Source organism: Choristoneura fumiferana, chromosome 12, assembly GCF_025370935.1.
Source record: "Choristoneura fumiferana chromosome 12, NRCan_CFum_1, whole genome shotgun sequence".
Classification (NCBI taxonomy): domain Eukaryota; kingdom Metazoa; phylum Arthropoda; class Insecta; order Lepidoptera; family Tortricidae; genus Choristoneura; species Choristoneura fumiferana.
Genome location: NC_133483.1, coordinates 15713401 through 15738804, shown reverse-complemented (window position 1 = coordinate 15738804; position 25404 = coordinate 15713401). Strand labels below are relative to the sequence as shown.

At 36.7% G+C, this 25404-nt stretch overlaps 3 protein-coding genes across 4 annotated transcripts in view; 1 reads left to right on the top strand and 2 right to left on the bottom strand.

Moving 5' to 3' along the window:
* LOC141433490 (vesicle-fusing ATPase 1-like) overlaps nucleotides 1-24177 on the bottom strand; it is a 56270-nt gene extending 32093 nt beyond the window's left edge. Inside the window, exons 1-16 of one of the 2 annotated variants that reach the window (XM_074095542.1) lie at nucleotides 24017-24176; nucleotides 23643-23731; nucleotides 21369-21498; nucleotides 20537-20622; nucleotides 19683-19828; nucleotides 19059-19197; nucleotides 18281-18423; nucleotides 17523-17722; nucleotides 16997-17129; nucleotides 16228-16430; nucleotides 15650-15838; nucleotides 13596-13728; nucleotides 12881-13038; nucleotides 12325-12509; nucleotides 11779-11937; nucleotides 11184-11326 (exon numbers count right to left, since the gene is read on the bottom strand). In XM_074095542.1, coding sequence (XP_073951643.1) covers nucleotides 11191-11326; nucleotides 11779-11937; nucleotides 12325-12509; nucleotides 12881-13038; nucleotides 13596-13728; nucleotides 15650-15838; nucleotides 16228-16430; nucleotides 16997-17129; nucleotides 17523-17722; nucleotides 18281-18423; nucleotides 19059-19197; nucleotides 19683-19828; nucleotides 20537-20622; nucleotides 21369-21498; nucleotides 23643-23731; nucleotides 24017-24031 — 2244 coding nt within the window. In that variant the 5' untranslated portion in view covers nucleotides 24032-24176 and the 3' untranslated portion in view covers nucleotides 11184-11190. Of the gene's footprint in view, nucleotides 1-11183; nucleotides 11327-11778; nucleotides 11938-12324; nucleotides 12510-12880; nucleotides 13039-13595; nucleotides 13729-15649; nucleotides 15839-16227; nucleotides 16431-16996; nucleotides 17130-17522; nucleotides 17723-18280; nucleotides 18424-19058; nucleotides 19198-19682; nucleotides 19829-20536; nucleotides 20623-21368; nucleotides 21499-23642; nucleotides 23732-24016 lie in introns of those variants that run through there. The other variant, XM_074095543.1, reaches the window with a different exon arrangement.
* On the top strand, nucleotides 7259-8912 carry LOC141433494 (transcription elongation factor 1 homolog). Its single transcript, XM_074095548.1, has 3 exons — nucleotides 7259-7492; nucleotides 7610-7726; nucleotides 7807-8912. The coding sequence occupies exons 2-3, from the start codon at nucleotides 7611-7613 to the stop codon at nucleotides 7937-7939; spliced, it is 249 nt and encodes an 82-aa protein (XP_073951649.1). The 5' UTR covers nucleotides 7259-7492; nucleotide 7610; the 3' UTR covers nucleotides 7940-8912.
* LOC141433491 (uncharacterized) lies at nucleotides 8904-11086 on the bottom strand. The gene has a single exon (XM_074095544.1). It carries the CDS (start codon nucleotides 10999-11001, stop codon nucleotides 10204-10206), a length of 798 nt encoding a protein of 265 aa, XP_073951645.1. The 5' UTR covers nucleotides 11002-11086; the 3' UTR covers nucleotides 8904-10203.
* Nucleotides 24178-25404: the final 1227 nt, after the last annotated feature.

Genomic DNA, 25404 nt, shown 5'->3' with positions numbered 1-25404 from the left:
AGCACTAGTTGTAAATGAGGTAGTTTCTAATCCTTAAAATTTAATCGAATTATGGTGTGGTGGTGTGTGTTGTGTGTTGTGCGTGCGTGCGTGCTGCGTGCGTGCGTGCGTGCGTGCGTGCGTGCGTGCGTGTGTGTGTGTGTGTGGTGTGTGTGCAAAATCATCCCTAACAGGGATCTCTTCCAGTTGACATTGAGTTTCAGTTAAATTCTTGTGTTTAGATGACCAGATGGACTAGTGTTAGAGAACCTGACTACGAAGCTTGAGGTCGCCGGGTTTCGAATTCCGTGTCGGGGCAGATATTTGTATGAAAAATACGAATGTTTGTTCTCGGTCTTGGTGTTTAATATGTATTTAAGTATGTATCTATATCTTACATAATTATATTTATCCGTTGCTTTAGTTACCCATACCACAAGCTTGCTAAGCTTACTTTGGGACTAGGTCAATTGGTGTGAATTGTCCCGTGATATTATTATTATTATTATTATTATTGTGTATCAATTTTTTTGTTTTATCTTATGCTGGTTTCCGAATAAACACTTAATAGTTGCAAAGAGCTTTTACTAAAAAATTGCATTTTTACAAGCTTTATTTAGTTTCACCTACTCCCGTTGTCTGTCTCTGTCTGTAGTCAATCTTGCAAGTATAATTTGACCAACTTCCAGTAGTCAGATTGACTTGAAATTTGGAATACTTATATAAATCGCGTGACAACACAATAATCTGGTAGTAACATCCTAGTAGTTCCAGCCAGGATTGTCTCTGCAGGGCGGAACTCTTCAACGGTTAATAGCATCGACTTGAAATTTGTATACAAATGTAATTTGGGTGACAATGCAAGTACAGTCAACAAAAAACGTCAGTAAAAAGCTTGTATTCAAAATGAAATTTTTTATGGTTAGGTTATTAATAGAAAACTTATTTGTTTTCGAGGTATGGTACATACCCTAAAAAGTAATATACATATATTTTTTTAATATAGTAGTTAAATATAAATGTATTGTGTCCTGTATTGGCTGTCACATATCTTGCTTGTCACAACACATAAACCTAATTATTTATACTAATTACTTATTTAGATTAATTGGAAAAAAATTAAGTTTGCCAAAACTAGTCAGTCTCCCATTGTTGTCATGAGGCAATTAAAATTTTACTAACAGAAGTGAAAATGGTAAATTATGCAAATCCGTGTAATTCAAATACAGGCACCCACAGAATGCACACATTTTCATCAATAATAGTGTAATTCCAAATTGATTTGCTTGTTCGCATATACACATTAATGTCTACTTACATCACCCCACTTCAATATAAGTCTGTTTAAAATAACACACAGTCGTAATGAAATTACCTGCAGTGCTTGTTGTAGGCAAATCTGTATTAAAGGTGTCTATTGTCCTTGCAGCAGATACTTCAGTTTGAGTTGAACCTGTAATTACAAACAATAAAGTTGTTAGAATCTGGCAGCAAAAGCTGTCCACGCATTTTTTACCAAACTTTAAATCTGGTGTCATTTTATAGAAGACTGTCAAAATTGACATATTGACATTCCACATCAAATTTGTTTAAATAATAAATAAATAAATTCTAACCCGGCTTAGATAGTTTCGATATTTCTGCTCTAAGAAAATAAATAAATTATTTTTTGTTCAATTCAACCTACCATTCTCAAAATGCAAAAATTTTATAAGATTATATTATAATTAAAATGTTAGAAGACTATATTCAATGCCAATCTGGTCAAAATGGTCCAAATTGATGCGTCTGACTGTACATAAATGGACACTGACAAAAGTCATAAAATTGACCAAGGACTCCTAAAGTACATCATCAATTTCACACATTACTATAATTAATGTTGGTGTAGCTTGAAGTCTCGAAGTATAATTAAGATCTGGAAAATTTAAATAATATCTAAGTATCAACATTGTTTAAAACAGTGTACACAAGAAGTTGTCAGCCACATTTCTTTTTAATTTGCCGCAGTTTGTCTGGTACAGCTTTCGTTGGCCAATATAAGTCATCATCATCGTCAGCTCCAGCATATATACAATATGTATATCACACCACTGGCCACAGGCTTCCTCACTGATAGAGGGAGGGCCAGTGCCCAGTGCAAGTTGGGACTTCACACATACCACTGATACACAGTGCGGTGCAGGTTTCCTCACCATGTATTCTTTCACCAAAAAGCTTATGGTTAATGTTATTTCACACATAAATCCGAAAAACTAAGAGGTTTGAATCAACAACACAGGTGGTAGGACCTTGTGCAAGGTCCACCCAGAGTTCTATACCACCTTCTTGCTCGCTAATCCTGCCATGAAGCAGCAGTGCTTGCACTGTTGTGTTTCGGCGTGGAGAGTAAAACAGCCGGTGAAATAACTGGCACTTGAGGTATCCCATCTAGGCCTCTCGGTTGGCAATGGCAACGCATCTGCAATACCCCTGGCGTTGCAGATGTTTATGGGCGGTGGTGATCTCTTACCATCAGGAGACCCACTTGCTTGTTTGCTATCCAGTCAAAAAAAAAAAAAAACATTCTGCTTGTGAGGTCATAGGTCAACTACCAGACTACCCACCTACCACCTGCGTATCATTATAATGCAAAGTATTTCTTTATATATACATACCTGGTAAGTTAAGCACGGGTATTGCAGCTTTGCTCAATCTCTGTTTATCATAACAATATTTTTTTTTGTTGTTGACTCACTGTCCTATTCTTGAAAATGTATGTCATCGAACATTCTGACCCCACATTCGAAATCTGTCTATTTCCTTGGCTGGATCCGGAAACACATGAAAACTTACACTATAATAAAAATAAATATGTTACTCTTTTTTCAGATTCGTGTAAAGCACAATTGCGCACTTGTTCTTATATGTGCACTTGTGTTTTATCCTCATGAAACAAATTTGCACTTGTGCTTCAAAAGGGATAAAACCGGCCAAGAGCGTGTCGGACACGCCCAAAATAGGGTTCCGTAGCCATTACGAAAATATTTAGTAATATTTTTCTAAGGATTTCGTATTTTATACGGAATCTTCCAAGTTTAGGTATATTTTATACCTTAGGCTGCTATTTACTCTTAAACTACTAATAATTCTCAAGCAAACTTGCCGTTATAGTTTTCCTTTTAAGTTTGATATACTTACTACGGTTGTGAATTTTAATGAAAACGCCCTATTTTAATGACAATTTGCACTTTAAAGTTGAATATTTCGCAAACAAATCACTGAATTGAAAAATTGTCTTAGCAAACCAGTAGGGTTTTAAAAGACCTATCCAACGATACCCCCACACTAAAGGGTTAGGATGAGAAAAAAAATCACCCCCACTTTACGTCTATGGGAGGTACCCTAAAAAAAATGTAATTTACAGCTTTCTAGCATTGATAGTCCCTGGGCAAAGCCGCGGACGGACGGACGGACGGACGGACGGACGGACGGACGGACGGACGGACGGACGGACGGACGGACGGACGGACGGACGGACGGACGGACGGACGGACAGACAGACAGACAGACAGACAGACAGACAGACAGACAGACAGACAGACAGACAGACAGACAGACAGACAGACAGACAGACAGACAGACAGACAGACAGACAGACAGACAGACAGACAGACAGACAGACAGACAGACAGACAGACAGACAGACAGACAGACAGACAGACAGACAGACAGACAGACAGACAGACAGACAGACAGACAGACAGACAGACAGACAGACAGACAGACAGACAGACAGACAGACAACAGACAGACAGACAGACAGACAGACAGACAGACAGACAGACAGACAGACACAGAGACAGAAAGACAGACAGACAGACAGACAGACAGAAAGACAGAGACATGGCGAAACTATAAGGGTTCCGTTTTTGCCATTTTGGGTCCGGAACTCTAAAAACCGAACCCTTAAATGATCGCTATACAATGATCTGTCTGTCTTTTAAGATCCTTTTTCATCAGGGACATAGGGCTCTAAGCATAATTTTCCACACGGGACAATCTTCAATGTGGAGGTAGCATGCCGAAATTAATATCAATACTCAAACCTGGTGTGCAGTACCTTGAAGCTCTGTAAAAAATTAACCTTCGAAATCAACCCAAACAAAATATACCCTCATTAAAAAAGGTGTTTCCATACAAATTACCTACAAGTTGTCCTAAAACTTGAAATTTTGTATAAAGGTAGCTTTTATAGCAGTCAATCAAAAAATCTGAAAATCTTAATTTTTCAGTGACCAATATAAAATACATTTTACATAGGCGCAGGGTTGCTGTATTTTTGTTACATCTTAATTTTTACACTTAGAATTTTTTACCAAAATTAAGGCATGATGGCACATATTTTAAATGATGTTATCAAATAGAGTAAGTTAAAAGAAGCGTATTTTACTTGAAGAACTTTTCTCTGTAATCAAAAATGGCCGAAATAAAGGTACCCAGTGTTAAATTTTTTGCAAGGAGCCGGGACTTGGAAATTTTTTGGCAAAAAGAAGTCATGATGACACATATTTTCAATGATGTTATCAAATAGAGTACGTTAAAATAAGCGCATTTTACTTGAACAACTTTTCTCTGTAATCAAAAATGGCTGAGATAAAGGTACCCAAAGTTTTAAATTTTTTGCAAGGAGCCGGGGACTTGGAATTTTTTTTGGCAAAAAGAAGTCATGATGACATATATTTTAAATGATGTTTCTGTATAGAATACGTTAAAATAAGTGTATTTTGTTAGACAAATTTTTCTCTGTAATTAAAAATAGCCAAGATATAGGGACCCAAAGTTTGAAATTTAGGTACAAGCAAAGCGAGCAGTGGTTAGTATGAATTGAGTCCACAACGCACGAGCCGAGCCGAGCGAGCGAAGCAAGCGTACCGCGGCAGCGGCCGGCGAATTGCCAGAACTGAATTAAGCCGTTAATCTTAGCTATTGTTGAAATGAAATGAAATAATTTATTTTGCTTTAGACAAGGTAATAAATGGTTTTATAAAAATGTGTTAAGGTGCAGTGACACATGTAACCAAAAACACTGGCATGAAAACATTAACTTATTAAATAAGTTCACTAAAAAGACAATTAATTTTGTAATATAAATAAATAATCTAAATTGAATAATAGTTATTAATTTATAGATCAATGTAACCCTGTGATAATGTCAATTATTATTTTAAATATTCTTTAATTAAATAAAATGCTTTCTCTTAAGCCACTGATATATTTAAATCTGAATTTACTCCTGGCAACTCAGCTATGCTCTTAGGCAACTTATTAAATATTCGTATTGCCATTGGAAAACAGTTTCTGCAATACAAGTGTGTTAGTTTTAGGATAAATTAGTTTATTTGGGTATCTGGTATTAAAAAGGCACACTTGCTGTTTTGTTTTAGTGCTTTCGATGTAATTTGACAGTTACATATTTCAAAATATAAAAACAAGGGACTATCAGTAAATTCAACCGTTCAAACAGCGGTTTACAAGTAGTAGAGGGGGACATTACATATGCTACTTATACATTATTTTGGACCAATAAATACCCTATTAATGTCTACTGAATTTCCCCACAATAGTATACATATGTTAATATTGATCCAACGTAGCCATGGTTGCATTTAGTGCTGTTTGTTCATTTGCAATTTTTGTAAGCCGCCAGTGTATAAGCAAAACAATTTATTTTATTTACTATACTCTGAACATGCGGTTCCATGAACACTTATTATCTATATTAAATTATACCTAGAAATCGTGCTTCGTTTGATTCTCTCATTATTTGATTATCATAATGATACAGTGATATTTTCAAAATAAGCCTTTCCATTTCGAAATTGTACATATGTAGTTTTATTTAAATTAACATTCAAATTGCTGTCCTTTTACCAGTTTATTATGATATAAACAGTTTTATTTTTTCAGTATTGTAAGTTTATTTATTTTTACCTGTTATGATGATTGAAATGTCATCAGCAATGTTTGATTAAAATATAAGTTGAATGCTATTTTCTTCTTCTACTTCTATCTCATCTGTAGTTGGTCACAGTGAAAAGTACCCTTTTAAAAGATGCTCATTTTAACATACTCTAATTATAACAATTATTTAAAAATAGGGTTTATACTCACATAGAAAATAATATTGTTTTGAATTTTAAGTCCTGGCTCCATAGTAATTTTACTTGAAAATTTTCTGTCCAAAATATGGCTATGTCTTTTTGATTCCTGTTTTACGCATTTCAAGCAATAAAAAAAAATGTGTGGTTCCCCGCTTTGGTATAGTCTGACAACTTTTCGTACATAATCTTCGGTGCGCGAGTCCGACTCGCACTCGGGTTAGTTTTTTTATATTTTATTGAGGCTTTGGTACACATGATCAGCCTTATTGGGAGAGAGACTCCAGGCCAAAGAGTATTGTAATGTATAGGAATCTCCAGGCATAATATGATGTGATACGATGGCTGTGACGCCAAAAACATTGATCAAAATAAAAAATCCTCTCAACAACGGTTAATGATTAATTATTAACCTTTAAATACACTTAGAATTTATAACTAGCGATATAATTCGCCTTTGCCAAGCTTATAGTTCAATATTTCACGAGACTGAAAACTCAATCTTACAATTGGAAACTATTTTATTCGAATGGTTTTATTTACCTTTTCACTTCTTGTCATGCATCCCGGCACGCAGCAAACGAGAATTTCATATTTGAATAAGCAAATAGTTAGATATTGTAATGTCAGCTTAAAACAAATCGCTTCGTATCTCGTCTCGACACAAAATCGAAACGAAGGCCCACGGCTCACCTCAACGAAATAATGGAGCGAAGCACTAAAACATTTAATTAATTAACAATTCACTCAAATAAAGGCACGAAAGGTTGAAAATTGTAACAACAAGTTTTCTTTAAAACTGCCGACCGACATTTTGGTATTTTATTACTAATAAAAAGTTATGGCTAATAACAGATACTAAATTAGGTACGATTAGGTCTGCATTGTTACTAGTAAAATGTTCTCTGTTCTTTACAAATTGTTGAGAAAGTTTAATGAATCTTTGATAAAACGTTTAATTATTAAGAATGAATGTTTAGTACGAGGGCTAAACGAAATTGAAGTACGTTCACGGTATTTTGGTTACACAAGAAAGCAGAATTTATAGGGAGTTATTTTAACAAGGAGCGCTAGATTTCGCTAGCTTCTATGCAAATTGAGGAACTGCATCTATCAAAGAGACCAATAGCGTGTCTGCTGTCTTGCCGTCTCTTGCTCTTGCTCTTGCCGTATTGTAATTTGTATTGTATGTATTGTGTTGCGTGGTGAGGTGGATTGTGCTTGAGAACAGAAAATCGTCTCTTAGAACTGCAGAAAGAAATTTCTATCAATTATTGTTTGTCTGTCCAGTTGGGACGAAAGTTGTGAAAAAAAAAAGAAACTTGATCTCAAGATACAAATTACCAGACATAAAAGAGTAAAAAGAACTGCAGGTAAGTTAAAAGTATTTAGGTAGTTAAAAAGCTAGTAAAATTGGAGCTGGCTCAGTAATAATGTTGTGCTGAAATAATGTAATGATGATCTCAATTAAGCTAATTTACTGTTTATAGTATGGGTCGTCGCAAATCGAAAAGAAAGCCACCAGCGAAGAGAAAAGCCATAGAACCTCTTGATCAACAATTCAACTGCCCGTTTTGCAATCATGAGAAATCCTGCGAAGTTAAAATGTACGTACTCAAAATAATGTAAAAAAACTAAATCCTTATTAAAAAACAAATGTAGTGTTCAACTTTGTCTGTATTTACAGGGATCGAGCGAGAAATACAGCTCGAATACAATGTCGTGTCTGCTTAGAAGACTTTCAGACAACTACTAATGTACTGTCTGAGCCCATAGATGTCTACAACGACTGGGTGGATGCCTGTGAAAGCGCCAATTAATTTTAGGTTATGATCTACATGAAATGTTTGTAATTTAGTTTCTTTGACATCTTGACAGATAAAATTGAGTGTAAATAAGTGAATTTTATACTTTTTCAGATCTAATTTACTTTTTCAATTATACTATCTAGGCATGATATTATCAGGTTTTAAAGTATAATTATATAGATCTATCTAGGCTGTGTAGCTATAACATAAACAATAACAATATCTATCGCATCTGAGTGGACTACAGATTGCTAAGTGCATAATTTTGAATTTTTAACATTTGAATGCCAAATGTACAAAATAAGCATGTACAAAACATGTATAAACTTTTGCACTTAGACCATCTAATGAGGACATATCATCTAATGGGTTTATACATGTTTTGTAAATGCTTATTTTGTACATTTGGCATTCAAATGTTACAAATTCAAATTTTGCACTTAGCAGTAATGTGGCAATTAAGTGCCCAAGACATTATATTAATTTAACCCATTTAAAAACCATTATAGCTCATAAGTCATGATCTGCATGCCATTATCTATCATCATTATGCTGAAAGTGGATTTGAACTTTCATTTGCATGTTGTACATTACATGCTGTAGTTCCATTAACTATATCAACTGTTGAAAGGAGAAATTGACTAAGCAAAATAGTTTTAAGATAGTGAGTTAAATTATATACATATTCGGAATCAGTTAGCTTTTGTTGTTTGAGCTGTCTCAAATTTTTCACATAAATGTTTCTTAGTAAATTTCTTATTTCAACCATCGATATGGATTGTAGGTACAACCACTCTTGACAACTCAAGGTGTTCAAAAGGTTAATTTTTTTTTAGTTTAGCTGTGAATGTAAATCACTAGCTTTCTTTTTCATCAAAATTGTATTGTATTAAATGTGTGCCGAGCATGCCATACTGACTTGTAAGCCATTGGACTGATACTTCAAGGTATATAATGTATTGAGTAATAAACAATGTAAAGTTTATCAATCACTTTATTTTTCAACAGTCATTTGGTAATTCCATAATTATAATTCATTACACTGTAATACATTAAAGCACTACGGAGTTACATCCTAAAAGCATGATTTCAACTTCAACATAGTTTATTTATAATGGAATTCCTTTAGTAAGTACATTGAGTATATAAACTTCATTTTGAGATTATTCCTTAAATGAATGTGTAGTAATTTTAAAAATCACGTTACATAATCAATGATAATGATAATTACATAATTAGGTCCATATACTCCATATTAACACAATTTTGTTAGTAAAACTTATTATAACATACCTTATAAATCAATAAATTAGTGTCTTTAAAAGTTCATTATTTATAATTGATTTTTAATGTTATATTTTACTGCTTAGTAAAAATGAGTGCTCTGGCAGTCTGAACAATCTACAGTGAAACTGTTTGATAGTCTACCTTTAAATATTTATTTGTTTACTAACTTGTACTTGTGTCTAATTCATTATTATTATTCAAGTTAATAAAAGCTTTAGAGGTACTACCCTCCACATTACAATGCTCGAATTGCTTTAATAATACTATTCAATATACTTTATCAAATTGACAACATCATTCTTAAATAGCTACACGTCAAAGTACACTGATCAAAATATTCTATTACAATAAAACATAACGGGACAGCCTTGGCTGAATCACAATTTCAACAATAAACTGAAATAAATAAATATTGCTCTTTAACCAATATAATACATTAGAAACTCAGCTATTGCCTAGCATAAATATTAAGCTATAACACAACTTACAACCCTGGGATATCTGTAACCATGTCATGAATCTCTTATATTTAAGTAACTTCTACTTTACGGAATGCCTAGTGTTATTTACACAGACCTAGAGAAGAGGTAATTAAATAACGTCGTAACTTACAAAGTGTCATGACATGGTCACGCGAGCTGCATACCACCAAACTCCCTCTGTGCAGAAGCCGTGTAAAGGTTCAGGTGTCAGAATAACTCACAACAAACACTAACTTACCCAAGTACAAAAACAGGATGGAGTGTGATAAGTTCACTGACAAGTCGAGGTTCCCCACCTGCCCCTAAACCTATCTACAACAAAAGATCCTCTAACACGGCATCCTCTTTTTATAAACTTTTATACTCTCAAAATTCAACATAAAATATCTTCGATAAATATTAAACAGCGACATGTTTATATTACACGTAAACATGCTGGTGTGGAAGCATCATAAAATTTCAGTGTAAATAGCTTGAGAAAGAGTAAACATGGATTAAATATACGTTTTAGAACTTGCCCAAGTCTACAAAGGAATCGTATTGTAGGTCTGAACTGTCGCAGAACGTTGGGTCGTCGTCGGACAAAGTCGCGGCGCTAGGTAGCGGGGTCAGAAGCTGCACTCGCGAGCCTTCGCCCTCGCACACCGCCGTGCTGTCCGAACTCCCACTATTGCTATCTATGTACTCAAACAGCTTGTTTCTCTCATCATCAATGATACTGGAAATATCTGATATCTCTAATGTACTCGGAATTGTTGATGCGGTTTCTAGGTTTATAGCGTCAAATGATTGAGAGAGCAAAGCATCGTCGCATGAAGATACGGGGACAGTTTCTATAGAATTCGGGTAATGAGATGTGCTAGCGTCTTCGGTGAATCGACCGGAGTCGCCCATTTCGGACACTAAAAGAGACAAGCTGACGTCCTCGATTGGAAATGTAACGCTTTCGCTTAGCGCTTGCGTATCCATATCATGGACGTTGGACTGCGGACTATCAGGCTTGGGAATGTCGTTGCTAACAGCGTTTTCTTTTAATGAAACCGAATTGTCATCAGAAAAGTCACCTTCCGCGTTAAGCGTAACGGAATCATCGTCGCCCCCCTCTTGTAAATGCTCCAAGTCGTCGACGCATTTGGTAGAGTCGTCGCTACTATCGGAGACGATCAGTTCCATGCTCTTATCGAGTATGCAGTCGGTGCAAGCGGACATTTCGTCTTCAAAGACGATCTCGACGCTTCTTATTCTCATGAGTGGCATTTTGGCCGGGGATAGTTCGTTGCCTTTGGCCGTTCTGCCTTTTTTCATGGATTCCACTAGGGAATCAGAGCATTCGCTGATTTCGTCGTAATCTATCTCATAACTTCTTAGGTCGGAGTTACAGGGGGTGCATTCAGATGCTTTTCCGTTGCTTTTTTGTGTGGTGTGCTTGGTGCGTTGGTCGGGTGAGGGCGTGCGCGTGGTATGCGTGTGTAACCCCTAAGGTTGCAATGATCCTTATTGTATGGTGGTGCCGAGATCGAGGCCTCCCTCCTCTTGCATCTTGGTTAGGAACTTGAACACTCTGTTCTCCGCTTCCGTCTGTTTCACCATGTCGACTAGCGCTAGCAGCTTCTTGATGCCGATAAAGATCCTGTTGAAAATAAATACACGTTATAAGCAGGTACATGATTTAGTGGCGTAATCGAAGACTAAGACAAAGTATCCATGTTCGAAAGAGATCCATCTTTCTTTTTACTGAAAGTAAACTAATGAGCGCTCGAGCTACAAGCTGCGGGAGCAGTCAACGCTCTCCTGAAGTAGCTTTACTCGGATGACTACCGAATATAGCTAGCTGCACGACAACAATTGGTTGCCAAGTCCTTCCCACTTTTGACTAACACGGTTTCCACCGCGAATGGAGCGGACTTATTAATGACTTAGTTCTTAGTTCAACTTACATCGATCAACTTTATAATAGGTTCGTGTAGGTACCTACTTTCATGCAGCCGATCGTTGTACGTTAAACTGAGTCTTAAGGAGTCCGCTCCACCAGTGGTGTAAATTGGGATTGACAAGGCCCCAGCCTGTGATAGATATACTCGCCTCGCGCCGCGCAAGTCGTGCTGAATCTTCTGCAGGTCCCGCTTAGAGAAGGCGTCGCTCTCTTCTAACACGGCGAGAACGTGCTCCGGCTGAGACAGGTTGGGCACGTGCAATACGCCGGTGAAGGCCGACACGATTTCCATGTCTTCAAGGACTTGTCTGTGGGAAAGCGTTGAATAAGATATCGTGTGGAAAACGTTTGAAACTGTTGCTTATTTTCTTATGGAAGCCTAAAATTATGGGATATTTTTAATCCTGTCATATACGTCCGAAAATTGCTCCGATTTGAAATGCATGTATTTCAGTATCAGTACTTTTTCCGGTTCGCATTCATTGGCGTTGATTTAATAAAATTAATATCTTTCTGCGACAAAAGAGGAGAATTAATTTTGTTATTTTACATTAAATAAGTAACTTGCAATGTTTTATTTGTGAAAAAGTAACTAGAATTTGACATGGTCCACCCTGACTACTACTAATAAAATAATATAAACTAATAATACTGGATCCGCCCATGCTCGCATTTGATTAGTTTTCTCCACTCACCTCCGACTGCTAGTGCACAGTATGAGCAGTTTCCTGCCCTTGGGCGGTTGCTTCTTCAGCAGCACAAGCAATGCCTGCAGCGTCAAGTTGGAGTACCGCGGCCCGATGGGCCCGTAATCCAACAGTCGCTCGATGTTGTCCACGAGGATACACGACAAACTCGAACGGTAAGCGTCGTCGAAATACTGGAATACAATGAATCATATTTATTATCATCGTGATATCAGCTGTAGAACATCCACTGTCGGCCATAGGCCTCCCCATATACCTCCAGTTTTGCTTCGGTTGCAAGCAGCCACCGCGAACATGCGGTTAAGTAATTTTTAATTTCCATTATCTTTAAGGTAACAACTTCCTTGTTGTGATTCCTTTGTTTTAAGAACATTTTACAGCTAAACTCAAGTTTTGTATCCTAATTAAGCCTGTTATTACCAAATTTAATTCTATTGTATAATTTTAAACACAGTTTTTAAGTAAATTTCCCTAAGATACTAGTAGCCTAACTCTTTAAATGTTAATCAATTCTAATTTGCTTTTCTGTGCCAATTCAACATACCTTCCTGATCTGCAGACACTTGGAGGTTTCAGTGAACCCGACCATGTCTTCGGGCGAGCACACCTTGACGAATGGGAAGTCTGACATCTTAGCCAGCTGGGCGGCTAGGGCCGTCTTGCCACTGTTGGGCGGCCCTTCCAATAACACCGATACAAGCCCTGGAATTATCAAAGTATTTAGCACAATAATATGAGTAAGAACTTTATTTCAGGGGTCCTTTGCCTCAATGGACCTGGATGGACTAGTTTTAAAAATATAAAATTACTGATGCTGAGATACAACAACAAAAACATCAGGAAAACATCGTGAGGAAACCTGCACAAACCTGCGAAGCAATTCAATGGTGCGTGTGAAGTCCTCAATCCGCACTGGGTCCGCGTGGGAACTATGGCCCATGCCCTCTTGTTCTGAGAGAAGGCCTGTGCCCAGCAGTTGGACGTATATAGGCTGGGATGATGATGATGATGAGATACAAGTAGAAGGAGAAATAAAAGGAAATAGCTAGAGTATTATGCAGAAGAAAAATGAAAAATATAAAATGGAAAGTGTAACTAGTTTAGTCGGGGAAGAAAAAATATTAGGTAAAAATGGAATCTTAAGTAATTTAGAAGAAAATTGTTAACAAAAAAAAAACAATATCATACTTTTTTCGCATTGGCTTTCGACTTAAAAGCTATTAAAACTTTTGCTTGTGTTCAGAAATCAATTTACTTACCGCTAGCCTCAGTAGCACGCGCCTGCTGTATGTACAGTTGTCCGTCTTCGAAGATGGACGCCACCGGAGCACCCCAGTTGATGACGCCTCGCGCTAGGAAGTGCTCTAACGCCTCCGCTGCTGTACCAAAGGCCTATGGAAAATAATATAAAGCACAGTTGCAATAAGTCCGTCTTTCCCTGGATTTATTGGACTTTCCCTGGACTTATTGGACTTTCCCTGGACTTATCCATCTAGGTGACGTTTGAAAAGAAAGCGTAATTTATGTCCACATAAAACTCGATCTATTAGTAATTTGCAATATATTAAAGGCCACTTGGAGAATTAATAACATTTAATGCAAACATTCAGACTTTTGAAGTTTGTCTGAAGTCGAGGTTTTTTAATGGCAACTGTGGCAACTCCTAATTGGACATACTTAACATAAACTCTGCAACACAACTATTCAAAATTAACTGGAAATAACAATAATGCAAAAATTATCAATTCCGAATATCACAACTCAAAATCTTATAGACCCGGAGATGGTGACACAAAATATTAGATCATTTGTACCAGTATGGCGGCTCTTCAGGGGTTTAATTACGGAATGACAAAAAAGAAAATGATGGCCATAGCGCTCGCTGGTACCGGCGGCCCAACCGCGTGGGCGTTAATCGAACGTGTCGGATAAATAACGAGTGTCGAACGATTTGTTTCACAAAAATGCTTGTATTTTCCGATAGTCGATAAAAAAAGAAGTAGGTAGTAGCATAATGCCATACTTATCCGGTGTGACTTACAGCCCGCCATACCGACGCGAATACATTAATTAAAAAAAAAAAAACAATTCAACCATTTGTTCCAGGCTAATTTTTGCATAGCTAACCATCGTCAAGTAGCCATTCACGAAATACACCATGCCATACTTTTCTGGCGGTTCCAAATGGCCGCCATACCACCGGAAAGGAGTTTTTTTTTCGCAAAACGATTTGTACCAGCATTGCATTTGGATTTTTGGAAAGTATTTGATAAAATGTGACCGTTATTATATTGCCCATACTTCTAGTAGGGGGAAGAAGTGCTGCCATACTTGAAAAACTTATTTATTCGACACGTTTTGAAAATGCGACTAAAATACGTAAACATTTTTTACATCACTGAATCATTGTATTCTGTTCGTTTAGATGTAATTCTATCTAAAAAAAATATTCTAGAATGTAACCATGGGGCGGACGACTGTCGAACTTAAGCCGATAATAATAAAAAAAATTGACGATTTGTACCAGTATGGCATTTTGATTTTTGGAAAAGATATGATACAATGTGACCCTTATTATATTTGCCATACTTCTAGTAGACGGAAAAAGTGGCGCCATACTTACGCCAAATCTTAGAATTTTGAAAAAATTCGCCACCTCCCACAGGTATGGCATTATCAGACCTCTATTTATGATCATACACTGAACTGTTAAAAAAAAATAGGCTGGTACAAATCGTTTTGAAAAAAAAATTTTTACTCCTTGCGGTATGGCGGCCATTGGGAACCGTCGGAAAAGTATGGCAAGCAGATTTCCGTGAATGGCTACTCGACGATGATTAGCTGCGCAAAAATTTGCCTGGTACAATTGGTTGAATTGTTTTTTTTTTAATTATTGTATTCACATCGGGCTTGTAAGTCACATCGGAGAAGTATGGCATTACGCTACCGCCTACATCTTTTTTTATCGACTATCGGAAAATACAAGCATTTTTGTGGAACAAATCGTTCTATATCTGACACGTTCGATTAACGCCCACGCGATTGGGCCGCCGGTCTAACATTTTGAGTCACCATCTCCGGGTCTATTAGTGCCAGTAAACATTTTACAAAAAAACTGAAAAATCGAAATTTCTCGATAACTATGAGGCTTTCACTAAGGAAATTTTTCTATGTTTATAGATGACCTGCCCTCCTATCTACTTAAGTTTGTCGTCCTATTTACGAGACACCCGTATAACGTTAACAGCTAAAGAATAATGTATTGTTTGCATAGGGCCGTACATTGCTGTAACAAAATCAACTGGTGACTTACCGGTTTGATATCATTCTCCAATGCGTGGAGAAAGTCGCCTCGCTCCACCATCAGCTTCTCCATAGCCTCAGGGTCCACCTCGACTTTGCTGGAAGCCTTGATGAGTCGGTTCATAGCCGTGGACTGCGCTGCCCTCACTAAACCTTCCAGCTCAGCACCGGAAAAGTTCTTTGTCATTGCTGCTAGTTCCTGCGAAAGCAGTGTCAAGCTTCAGATAAAATAAAAACTGGACCAGTGCAAGTCAAACTAGCATGAAGAAGTTATGGAAGACAAAATATTTTAGTAATTGTATTCTCCACATTTTTGCATCACACATTTCTTATAAGTTTTCCCTTTTTAATATACAGGTAAAAAATATTTTAATACATATTTGTTTCATTCAGAAAGCAAGTTTTTTCGGGACAGTCAATGTAAGTTTATTTTATCAAATAACTACCATTGTTCTGATATGAATGGTTTTTAAATTACATATTATATTAGCTAGAAATCAGAAGAAAGCCAAGGTCGCATGCCAATCTTAAAAAGTACAAAAACATAATCAATTCAAAGTATTAATCGGAATTAAAATAATATCTTACCTTATTATCTACATCGTGAGCGATCTTCTTGTACTCCCGCATGCGCTTGGTATGGATATTCAAGATTTGGACTCGCCCCTTCTCGTCGGGCAAGCCTATTTCCATCTGCACCTCTAGACGGCCCGGCCGCATCAGCGCCTCGTCAATCATGTCCCGACGATTCGTCATACCGATCACGAGGATATTGTTTAGCTGATCCACACCTAAGAGTTAGGAGAACATTTTCAAACCCAATAAACATTGTGTGTAAGGGAAATTAGTGATGAAGATGAGGCTAAAATTAAAAACATAAAAAAAAACAAAGTTGATTATTTTAGTAAAAGGAAACGTGGGAAACAGTTACGTAAGTAATCTTTTGTATTTTCCCTGATTGGCTGACGAAGGATCAAATTTCAGTGGCTACTTTACTTGATAATTTATGCTCATTGTTCTCTTCACGATCAAAAATGTCTAGAGACCAACCCTAACCAGGTAGTCAGCAGCAGAAGTGGATGAGCGGTTACAGTGCTCTCAAAATGAATATACACACAACTCTACTGCCAAGGTAATAAGAGTGTTTAAATCATTTTGAGTACCACAACTGCTTATCTACTTCGGCTGCGGACTGTACTAAGATAAACCCATTTGATGGGTGTATATTAAGATATCAACACTAATTAAAATTCCGTTGAATCAGTGACTAACCCTAGCAAAGTATCATAAACTTTAGTTTTAAACTCATAGTTAACATCACAACATAGAAAATTTTAATCAAAAGCAAATCTCTTACCGTCAATCTTTGAAAGCAACTGATTGACAACAGTGTCGTGCACTCCCGAATTTCCACCGACTGACCCTCTGGCCTTGCAAATAGCGTCGATCTCATCAAATATAATGATGTGAAGACCGCTGTTGGGACCAGCCTGGAAGTAAACGTTTCATTCGATAACTTTCATTCGATAACTTTCAATCAATAACCTAATCCATAATTTACATTTTGAACACAAGCTTTTTTGCTGATTGTACTTTTGGTTGACTATACTTGAATTGTCATAGAATTTACACGTGTATGCACTCAGTGGCGGACTGACAATGGGGAGGAAAGGGCAAGTTCTCTTAATCAAGTCTGGATCGATACTTAAAAAAATATTTAGTAATTACATCAGCTTTTAAGGGTGTAGGGGAGCCCGAAATTAGCTTATTCCGCTACTGATGCATAATAACTGGATCAAATTCAACTCGCTAGATTTGATTTCAGTCACCAGGACAGATGAAATGAAATAAAATACAGGATCAAATGTTGTGGACAATTATACCCTTTTTTCTTCCTCTTCGGCGTCAGCGAACAGTCTGCGAATGTTGGCCTCGCTCTCGCCGACATATTTGTCCAAGATTTGAGGGCCGTTGACAATCTTGGGTTCGCGAGCGTTCAACATTTTACCGATCTGCCGAGCCATGAGGGTTTTACCCGTACCAGGTGGACCGTACAGCAGGATACCCTTCACGTGCTTACAACCTGTATACAATCATTATACATTATATACCTTGGCTGTGTTTTCTGTACTGCTTACTATGTGTTGGTGTGCAATAAAGTTATTTAGTTGTTTATTGTATTGTATTCATACATTAGTACTTTTAATAGATGCCCACAAAAAAGTGTAGAAAACAAAATGATAGTGGAACTATTTCCGTATGTTGCTCTATTGAAGTATTTTTCGTCAAAAATGTGCGAGTAACGTAAATCGTTTGTGGCGCAGAATAAGGTCGTTCTAATTCTGCGACAACTTTCGGATTATCTCTATATAAAGTGAACTATTTACCTTCAACATGTAAAGGTGCTTCACCGAGGCCAAAAGTTCACGACTTTGGGGCCATTCTAGTCTCAATAGATATCAACATTTGATTCTAATCAATTTGAACCTAATGTCAATCAAGAAAAGTTCATATTTACTTTGAATTTTGTGTCTTAAATTATGGCTATGACTTATTACTTCAGTGGATGCTGTGGGGCTCAGCATCCTCTGAAATCTGGCCTGGATCATCGATTAGATTGCTTTATACAGCAATATCTTACCCAACTGTTCAACTACTTCTGGCGGGAATACGCGGGAAGCGAACGCTCGGCGGAAGATTGCGTTGAATTCGTTGTCCAGACCACCAATACCCATCTTGCCGAAGTCCCAGTCAGGGTTGATGATGGATTGACGCGGCTGCTTGCTGTTGGATTTTATTAGTGTTAGCCGATTTCCTTACTGGTACTGCGAGTCATTTGACTTCTGACCCAACATGGTTTTCATTGTTGGGTCAATCGAACCACGTGTTGCCGAAATTACGCGACCAAATTTTGACATGATTACGCCTGCCTGCAATGCTGTTTCAATTACCAGCAACACCTTTGCCGAAATTACGTAACATTTCAGTGTAAAACCGAGTTTCGGCCAGGGAATAACTGAAAGTTTGTCTACGGCTGCTATGGCAAAACATATGACGTAGTTTCTGCAAAATGTAAGTTGCAAGTAATTAAAATAGCGTAGCACGACGAAATTTGAGGCGTAATTTTAGTGCAATGGCATCAGCCGAATAGTTCGAAACATAAAATCAACCGCAGAACTTCGGTCGCGTATCTTCAACATAACCTGTTGCACCACTCTCTGTTAGATTCATGTTATTATAAGTGTCAGATATAATAAAAAATAAACAGAAACGGCATCATAGAAATCTGTCATCTTAAGATAACAGAAACTTAAAAGAAAATGATTTCACAGGCATGCAAGTATCATTATAATTTGCCTTGACAGACATTGCGATGTCACTTTGATATTTCTGTTCCTCATTATCATTTGTGGTCTCACCCCTTAGCCTTCCCCACGAGGTTGAGCGAGGAGTTCTCGGCCTTATCGAACTGTATGCAGGCATCGGGCAGAAGCCGGCCCATGCGCACGCGTCGCGGCACCGCATTCGCGCCCTGCGCCAAGGCCTGGACGTCCACCGCTACCAACACAAATAATAAGTAAACAACTTCTTCATTACACAAGTGTCAAGAGACAGAGGGTAGCTCAGAGCTTACCATTTTTGAATAGAAATGGTAGCATCAGTGGCGTAAATTTTGCCGCCCTCTTGTTTAGGTTTTAAAAAACAATAGTAAACAATGTCATTATTGTACCATTCATTATAAAAAGGGGATTCCCCGATTTCGTCACAGTATGAAAAAAAATCCTGCTCATTCTAATCAGTCCGAATCGTAGGTGCGACAAAACTGTGAAATATATTATTATCTAGCTAGATATTCAGTATTACTTATTATGGAATTTTGCCGCCCCCTCAAAATTGCCGCCCGTCAATTGCAGGAATGACCTTTTAAATTAATAACTAATTCTGATTCCCGTCAATAAACCAAACAAAAGCAGACAAGGAAGATTCAAAAACCATTGTTACATAAATTTATTGTTATTGTTGTGTTGTGTTGTTATTGTTACCTTCCAAGTTCTTGACGATGAGCGACAACACCTTCTTATCTTGGAAAGAAAAGGCGAGCTGTTGCCCCACAGTGAACATCTGATTACCGAACTGGATAAGAAAATCGCGAGCCATTTGTTCAGAGTCGTACGGCTCCGTTGAAACGCTGTGTAAAAAAAATCATTACTTAAATACGGTTGTGTGCTCGGCTTTGTAATGAACTCGTAGTTTGAAACATGTTAGTATCTTGTGGTGTTTTTCTGGTGGTTGGGTCTGTATGACATATTGAGAATAGTAGATTGTTGCACCAAGCAGAAAGTTATTTATTATTATTATTTGTTATAGAAGCAACAAATAATTAATACATTCAATAAATAAAAGCATGGCATTAGTAATCACAACTGAGCTGATAAACAAAAATCTCATTTAGGTACTTATAAGAATATGACAATGTATAATTATTTGTTCCCTCCTATAGCTTCATTGTTAACAAATAAACATTTACACAAATAATTATGTATGTATGATATTTAGACTGAGACTCATAAAATATAGAATGTTTTTTTCTCTTCCTGTGCCGCATTAGATGTCCAGTTCAATTCCCAGTAAGATTCAAAAATTCATAGATCATCATAGCATTGCTAGTATATTTCTGATAAGCGCCAGCAGGGCTACTACGAAACTCGGAACTCGAAGTTCGTATCGTACCATCCCTCTCACTCTCGTACAAAAACAGTAAGTGTCAGAGGGACCGCATGACACGAACTTCGAGTTTCTAGTTTCGTAGTAGCCCTGCAGAGCGCCGCCCTCTGTGCTGTAATTTTTTTTTCGCCCATATAATAGTCAAATTAAGAATCCTTTTTTTCCCACTTACGTTTTCTTAGACATGAAGTCTGCTTCCAGAGTCACACTGCACAGGCATTCCGCACTTTGAGGCTTATAAGGCTTCACATCAATAGGCTGAAAATAAAATGTCCTATTAAATTTTAACAGTACAATGTTTTGCATTGACCATAAAGTGAATAATCCAAAACAACTTTGTTAAGTGGAGTAATAAATTAAATTATTACTACAATTGTGAATTGACATTTCATTAATTCTTAAAGAACCAACAGCTGCTATCAACAAAATAAGACGAACTCAAATAATACTTAATACAAAATACGTGTTCTCAGTAGCAACACCAAAACCAAGTCTTTCTGGCGAAAAAAAACTATATCGAAAATACAAACTGAGACATGGATGCACAGAAAAACCAGAAAAAGAGACCAGCGCTGGTCCAGCGGTGGTGTAGGGGTTATAGCACGCAGCACGGTTTGCTGAGGACCTGGGTTTGATTCCCAGCGCTGGTCTCTTTTTCTGGTTTTTCTGTGCATCCATGTCTCAGTTTGTATTTTCGATATGGTTTCACGGGATACCCGTAAAAGTAACAAATTTGGAGTTGAAATAAAAAATACAAAAAGACTCCAAATAACCAATCATAAAAAAAACTAGTTTTGCCATTTTTACCGTCAAACAAGATGCTTTGTCTTTGTGTCTTGTACTGCTAAATAAAGGCCTCATCATTTTCACACCACTTTGCCCTGTCCTGTGCCAATCTCATCCACAGTTTACCAGGAGTGTACTATCTGCTACAACTATCAATATTTGAGACGTGGCTATGGTGTGTAGCAGATGTGTACTATTGATGAACAACTATCACTTACTTGGTTAATGGACAATGTAGCCCATTTCCTTTGTGGGGCTGAGAACCCCACGGTTCCGCTTTCCACTCCACTGTAGAAGCGAATACTAAAGACAAAACTCTGAGAGGGTCCCGTTGTTACTTCTATATGCCTGGAAAATAGTAATATTATTGTAATGTAACCAACCAGTACTAGTTATTTTACTTTTAAGATTTTATTGTAACCAAAAAATAAATACAAAAGGTTGTAATTACCATATGCCTGTATTTATAAGAGTTAATAAGTGGAAGTATGTACTGGTGTGCTTTTTGATGCTATTTTCAGTAATGGATACCACAGTTGTTCTATATTATTATTTTTACCCGACTGTGAATATATGTGTTTGACGCGTATGTATGTATATATGTAAGTATGTATGTATGTCTATTCCTATGTCCTCTCGTAACTACTCAACGGCTGAACCGATTTTGATAAATGATACGTCATTGGATTCGTCTTAATGACGCGAGTGACATTGGGTACATGAAATTCTTAAAAAATCAAAATGGCGGATTTTTGGCACCTAAATGTAAGTTTTCAAAAAATGATTTTTATTCAAACCTATCGAGTGGGGTATCAAATGAAAGCTAATAATTAGCCCATTCTAAAAATATATGGGTTATAACCTTTTTAATATACCATTTTCACAGAAGTCTAAAAAAAAATACTAAAAAGAAGAAAACAAGTCTAGTGGGCTAGAACTTTGTTAAGTAGCTAACTTAAAGTTCAACAGTCGGGACCCATTAGGTAAGAATTTTTGAGCGTCACGATTTAAATGGGTCCCGACTGTTGAACTTTAAGTTAGCTACTTAACAAAGTTCTAGCCCACTATACTTGTTTTCTTCTTTTTAGTATTTTTTTACAGTCGGGTTTTTTGATTTTTTAAATTTATTGTTTTATTGTATTGAAGATCATGAATAATTGTTAAATGAAAAACATTACTGAGGTTACACATGCATGAGACAAGAGTATGAGCAAGTTTGTATGTGTGTACCAAGTGCATGTTCGTTACTCCTTCTCTACCACTCAATCTCTATTCATCTATTTGGATGAAATTTGGTATGAAGATAGCTTGATGTCTGGAATTACACATAGGCTATGTTTATCTTAATACAGAGGTAGCTTTACCTATGGTGGAGGGTGTGCGTTATACACAGGCACAGCGGTGTTAGGAGCACCAGCTGCGGCACTTTGTACAGTCAAGTGCAAAAATATAGAAATATGTTATATATTATCATGTATGTTAGGAAGAATGTATGTGATTTTCCACTAACGTCGATAAGCCAAGGCTACTAGAAACACAGGGAAGCTTAAAGTTCCATCTTACAGACTGGCTAAAACCAAAAAGTTGTTTCTCAGTAATTGCATATGTTTTTATAATAAAATTCCAAAAAATATTACAAATAAAACAGATACAAAATTCAGATCTATTGTCAAGAAGACATTAATATCTAAGGCGTATTATAACGTTAATGATTATATCATGGATGACATTCGGAAATAATTTGGATTCCGAAAAATAAAGTTGTGTTAAATACTTGTGATGTATAGATATCATTTAATAATATTGTAAATCTGTTTAAAAAAATATATACCTCGTTGAATTTCTTGCCGGATTGTTCTCAACAGAGGTTTTTCTGAACCGGTGGTAGATTTTTTTTACATTCTTAGGTGCTTGTTATAGCCTAAATTGAATAAAGATATTTTGACTTTGACTTTGAATAAGTATCTATTCAAACCACTCAAAAATGTATTACTACAGCCTTATTGCATCGGAATAAGAGTCTGTGGTACTTATTTTTGAAACTTTGAATAAGTTCATATTTTTACGCTTGACTGTACCTATACCATTTTGACCATGCGCTTACCAGAGGGTGCTAAAGTACTGATTGCACCCGGGCGCAATATGGGCTAGAGATGCCTCTGTCTCAATATTCACTTAAGATCCATGCTAAATCACAAATGCTAAGCTGCTGACTTTAGAGACATCAAATTTGGCATAGGTGACCTTGAGGCAACACTCTTGAAGCCAACTAGTACTTTAAGAGAATTCCCACAGGATTTTTTGTGAAATTCCAGAAATTCAGTTGGAATGCCAGATCTGAATGAATGAGCAAAGTTGCAGGTAAGGCTAGTTACACATTTTCTACAGGTTGAATCCCTGAATCATCAAAAACTGTAATTACTGAGATCTCTGACTCTGATAGTAGATGTCTTATTTTTTAAATGTAATGCAAATTTTTAAAAAATACTTACTTCACATCACTAGGAAAGTCTTCTTTGTTTATAAGGGCGCAGTTAGTGATCGCCAACTCGTCCGAAGGACATTTAGCGGCCTTCATACGCTGCAAGAGGATAATTTACTGAGAAATAACTCAAAGAAGAAACAAAAATTATTTTAATAAGTTCCTATATTTTGCAATGATTTACCGGATGTTTCGGAATAGTTTGTAACTTTAAAGAAAAGTGTTGAGATATTAAGTTATATTTCTTAATAAATATCAACGGCTTTCTCCTGTAAATCAACTACAAGTAGCTGGAATGGAATATGGTTCAAATAAACTGTACATAAATTTAGTTACGTTAAATATAGTTACAGCATACATAAAATTTAAAGTAGTATTACTTACCAATGAGGAATACATTTTATTAGCTTGTTATTTCCCCAATTCTTATAATATTTGACAATGATTCACGTCAAATGATATTTTGGATGATTTGACGGAGCCTACACCGCCCGTCAACGAATGACTGCAATGGATTTCATTTTACTTGTGAACCATTGGTCAATGCGATCAATACGGTGAAAACAATATTGCTAGCATAAAATAAATTGATGAACTTTTCAATGTAAATCATAGATTTCCGTCATCGTATTTCTGTAATGAAAACATCTAAAAATAACTGGGCCAATTGTTTAAAATGTTAAAACGTAATTTATTTTTGATTTTTAGTCTATTAAAAAAACTACGCCTTATGAACTCAACACAAAACATCCTCCCATTTAGTCTATGGCTCACATAATAATAATGACTGTTTAACAGTCACTGTTTCCTCTCCCCTCTTCATATACGTAATACTTTTTTCCTAAATCGCAAATGTTATTTGAAGGGGTTAAATAAATTCATGTTAATCACAAACTGTATAGAGAGGTGAAGTTGAGATGAATCCCTTCTTATTCCTACACTACCTATACATCTAATTTCGCTATAAAAGCGGCAAAATGAATGTGACAGCTCGTTTTTTTTTAATTCTACAACACTGCAGCAATGGTATTGCATATAATGCCAAAAATATGTATGGTTCTCCGTAGGTATTGGGTACACATTTTGCATTTTAAATTATAATTATACTTACTTTTACCCGCAGCTGCACTCGCGTGAACCAAAAATTGTTATGTTATTAGTTTAATTAAATATTGATCACTTCACTCGTATAAATCCTTAGATACAGAGAGTTAATTGATTTCTGGGATTTTACAAAATTCCCGTGGGAATTCCTGAAAATTATCGTGGTTTCCATTGACGTTGCATTAAAAACAACCATTCCAAATTTCATTACTCTAAGCTCAGCGGTTATTATTTTGAGATTTTATCCCTATCCCGTGGGAATATCGGGATAAAAAGTAGCCTATGTTTTATTCCAGATGGCCACCTATCTAAATACCACTTTTCATCCAAATGCGTCCAGCCGTTTCCGCGTGAAGGAGTAACAAACAAACAAATTTTCAATTCCAAAATTATAAATAAATAAGTACTATTAATTTAAATTCAGTGTAGCTCGGGCCCCACGTTGGGCGCCACTATCAGGGTAGAGTCCTTGCAAGAAGAGGAAGGTCAGGGGCTTCGGTTCCAGGCAGGGCAGAAGGTGTCGGTGTGAAGCGGTGATGGGTCAGTCCCAGACCGTGCTGTGCCGCCCAAATTTGGTCAGAGCTACACTGAATTTAAATTAATAGTACTTATTTATTTACAATTTTGGAAGGCGTATGTGCTGTTTTCCGATTATTGCAGTGCCGAAA

Bases quoted from the DNA above. Each gene is read 5' to 3' on its own strand.
- LOC141433494 (XM_074095548.1), top strand. From the start codon at position 7,611: ATGGGTCGTCGCAAATCGAAAAGAAAGCCACCAGCGAAGAGAAAAGCC. The intron at 7,727-7,806 runs GTACGTACTCAA...CTGTATTTACAG, and splicing joins AAATCCTGCGAAGTTAAAAT to GGATCGAGCGAGAAATACAG.
- LOC141433491 (XM_074095544.1), bottom strand. From the start codon at position 11,001: ATGAAAAAAGGCAGAACGGCCAAAGGCAACGAACTATCCCCGGCCAAA.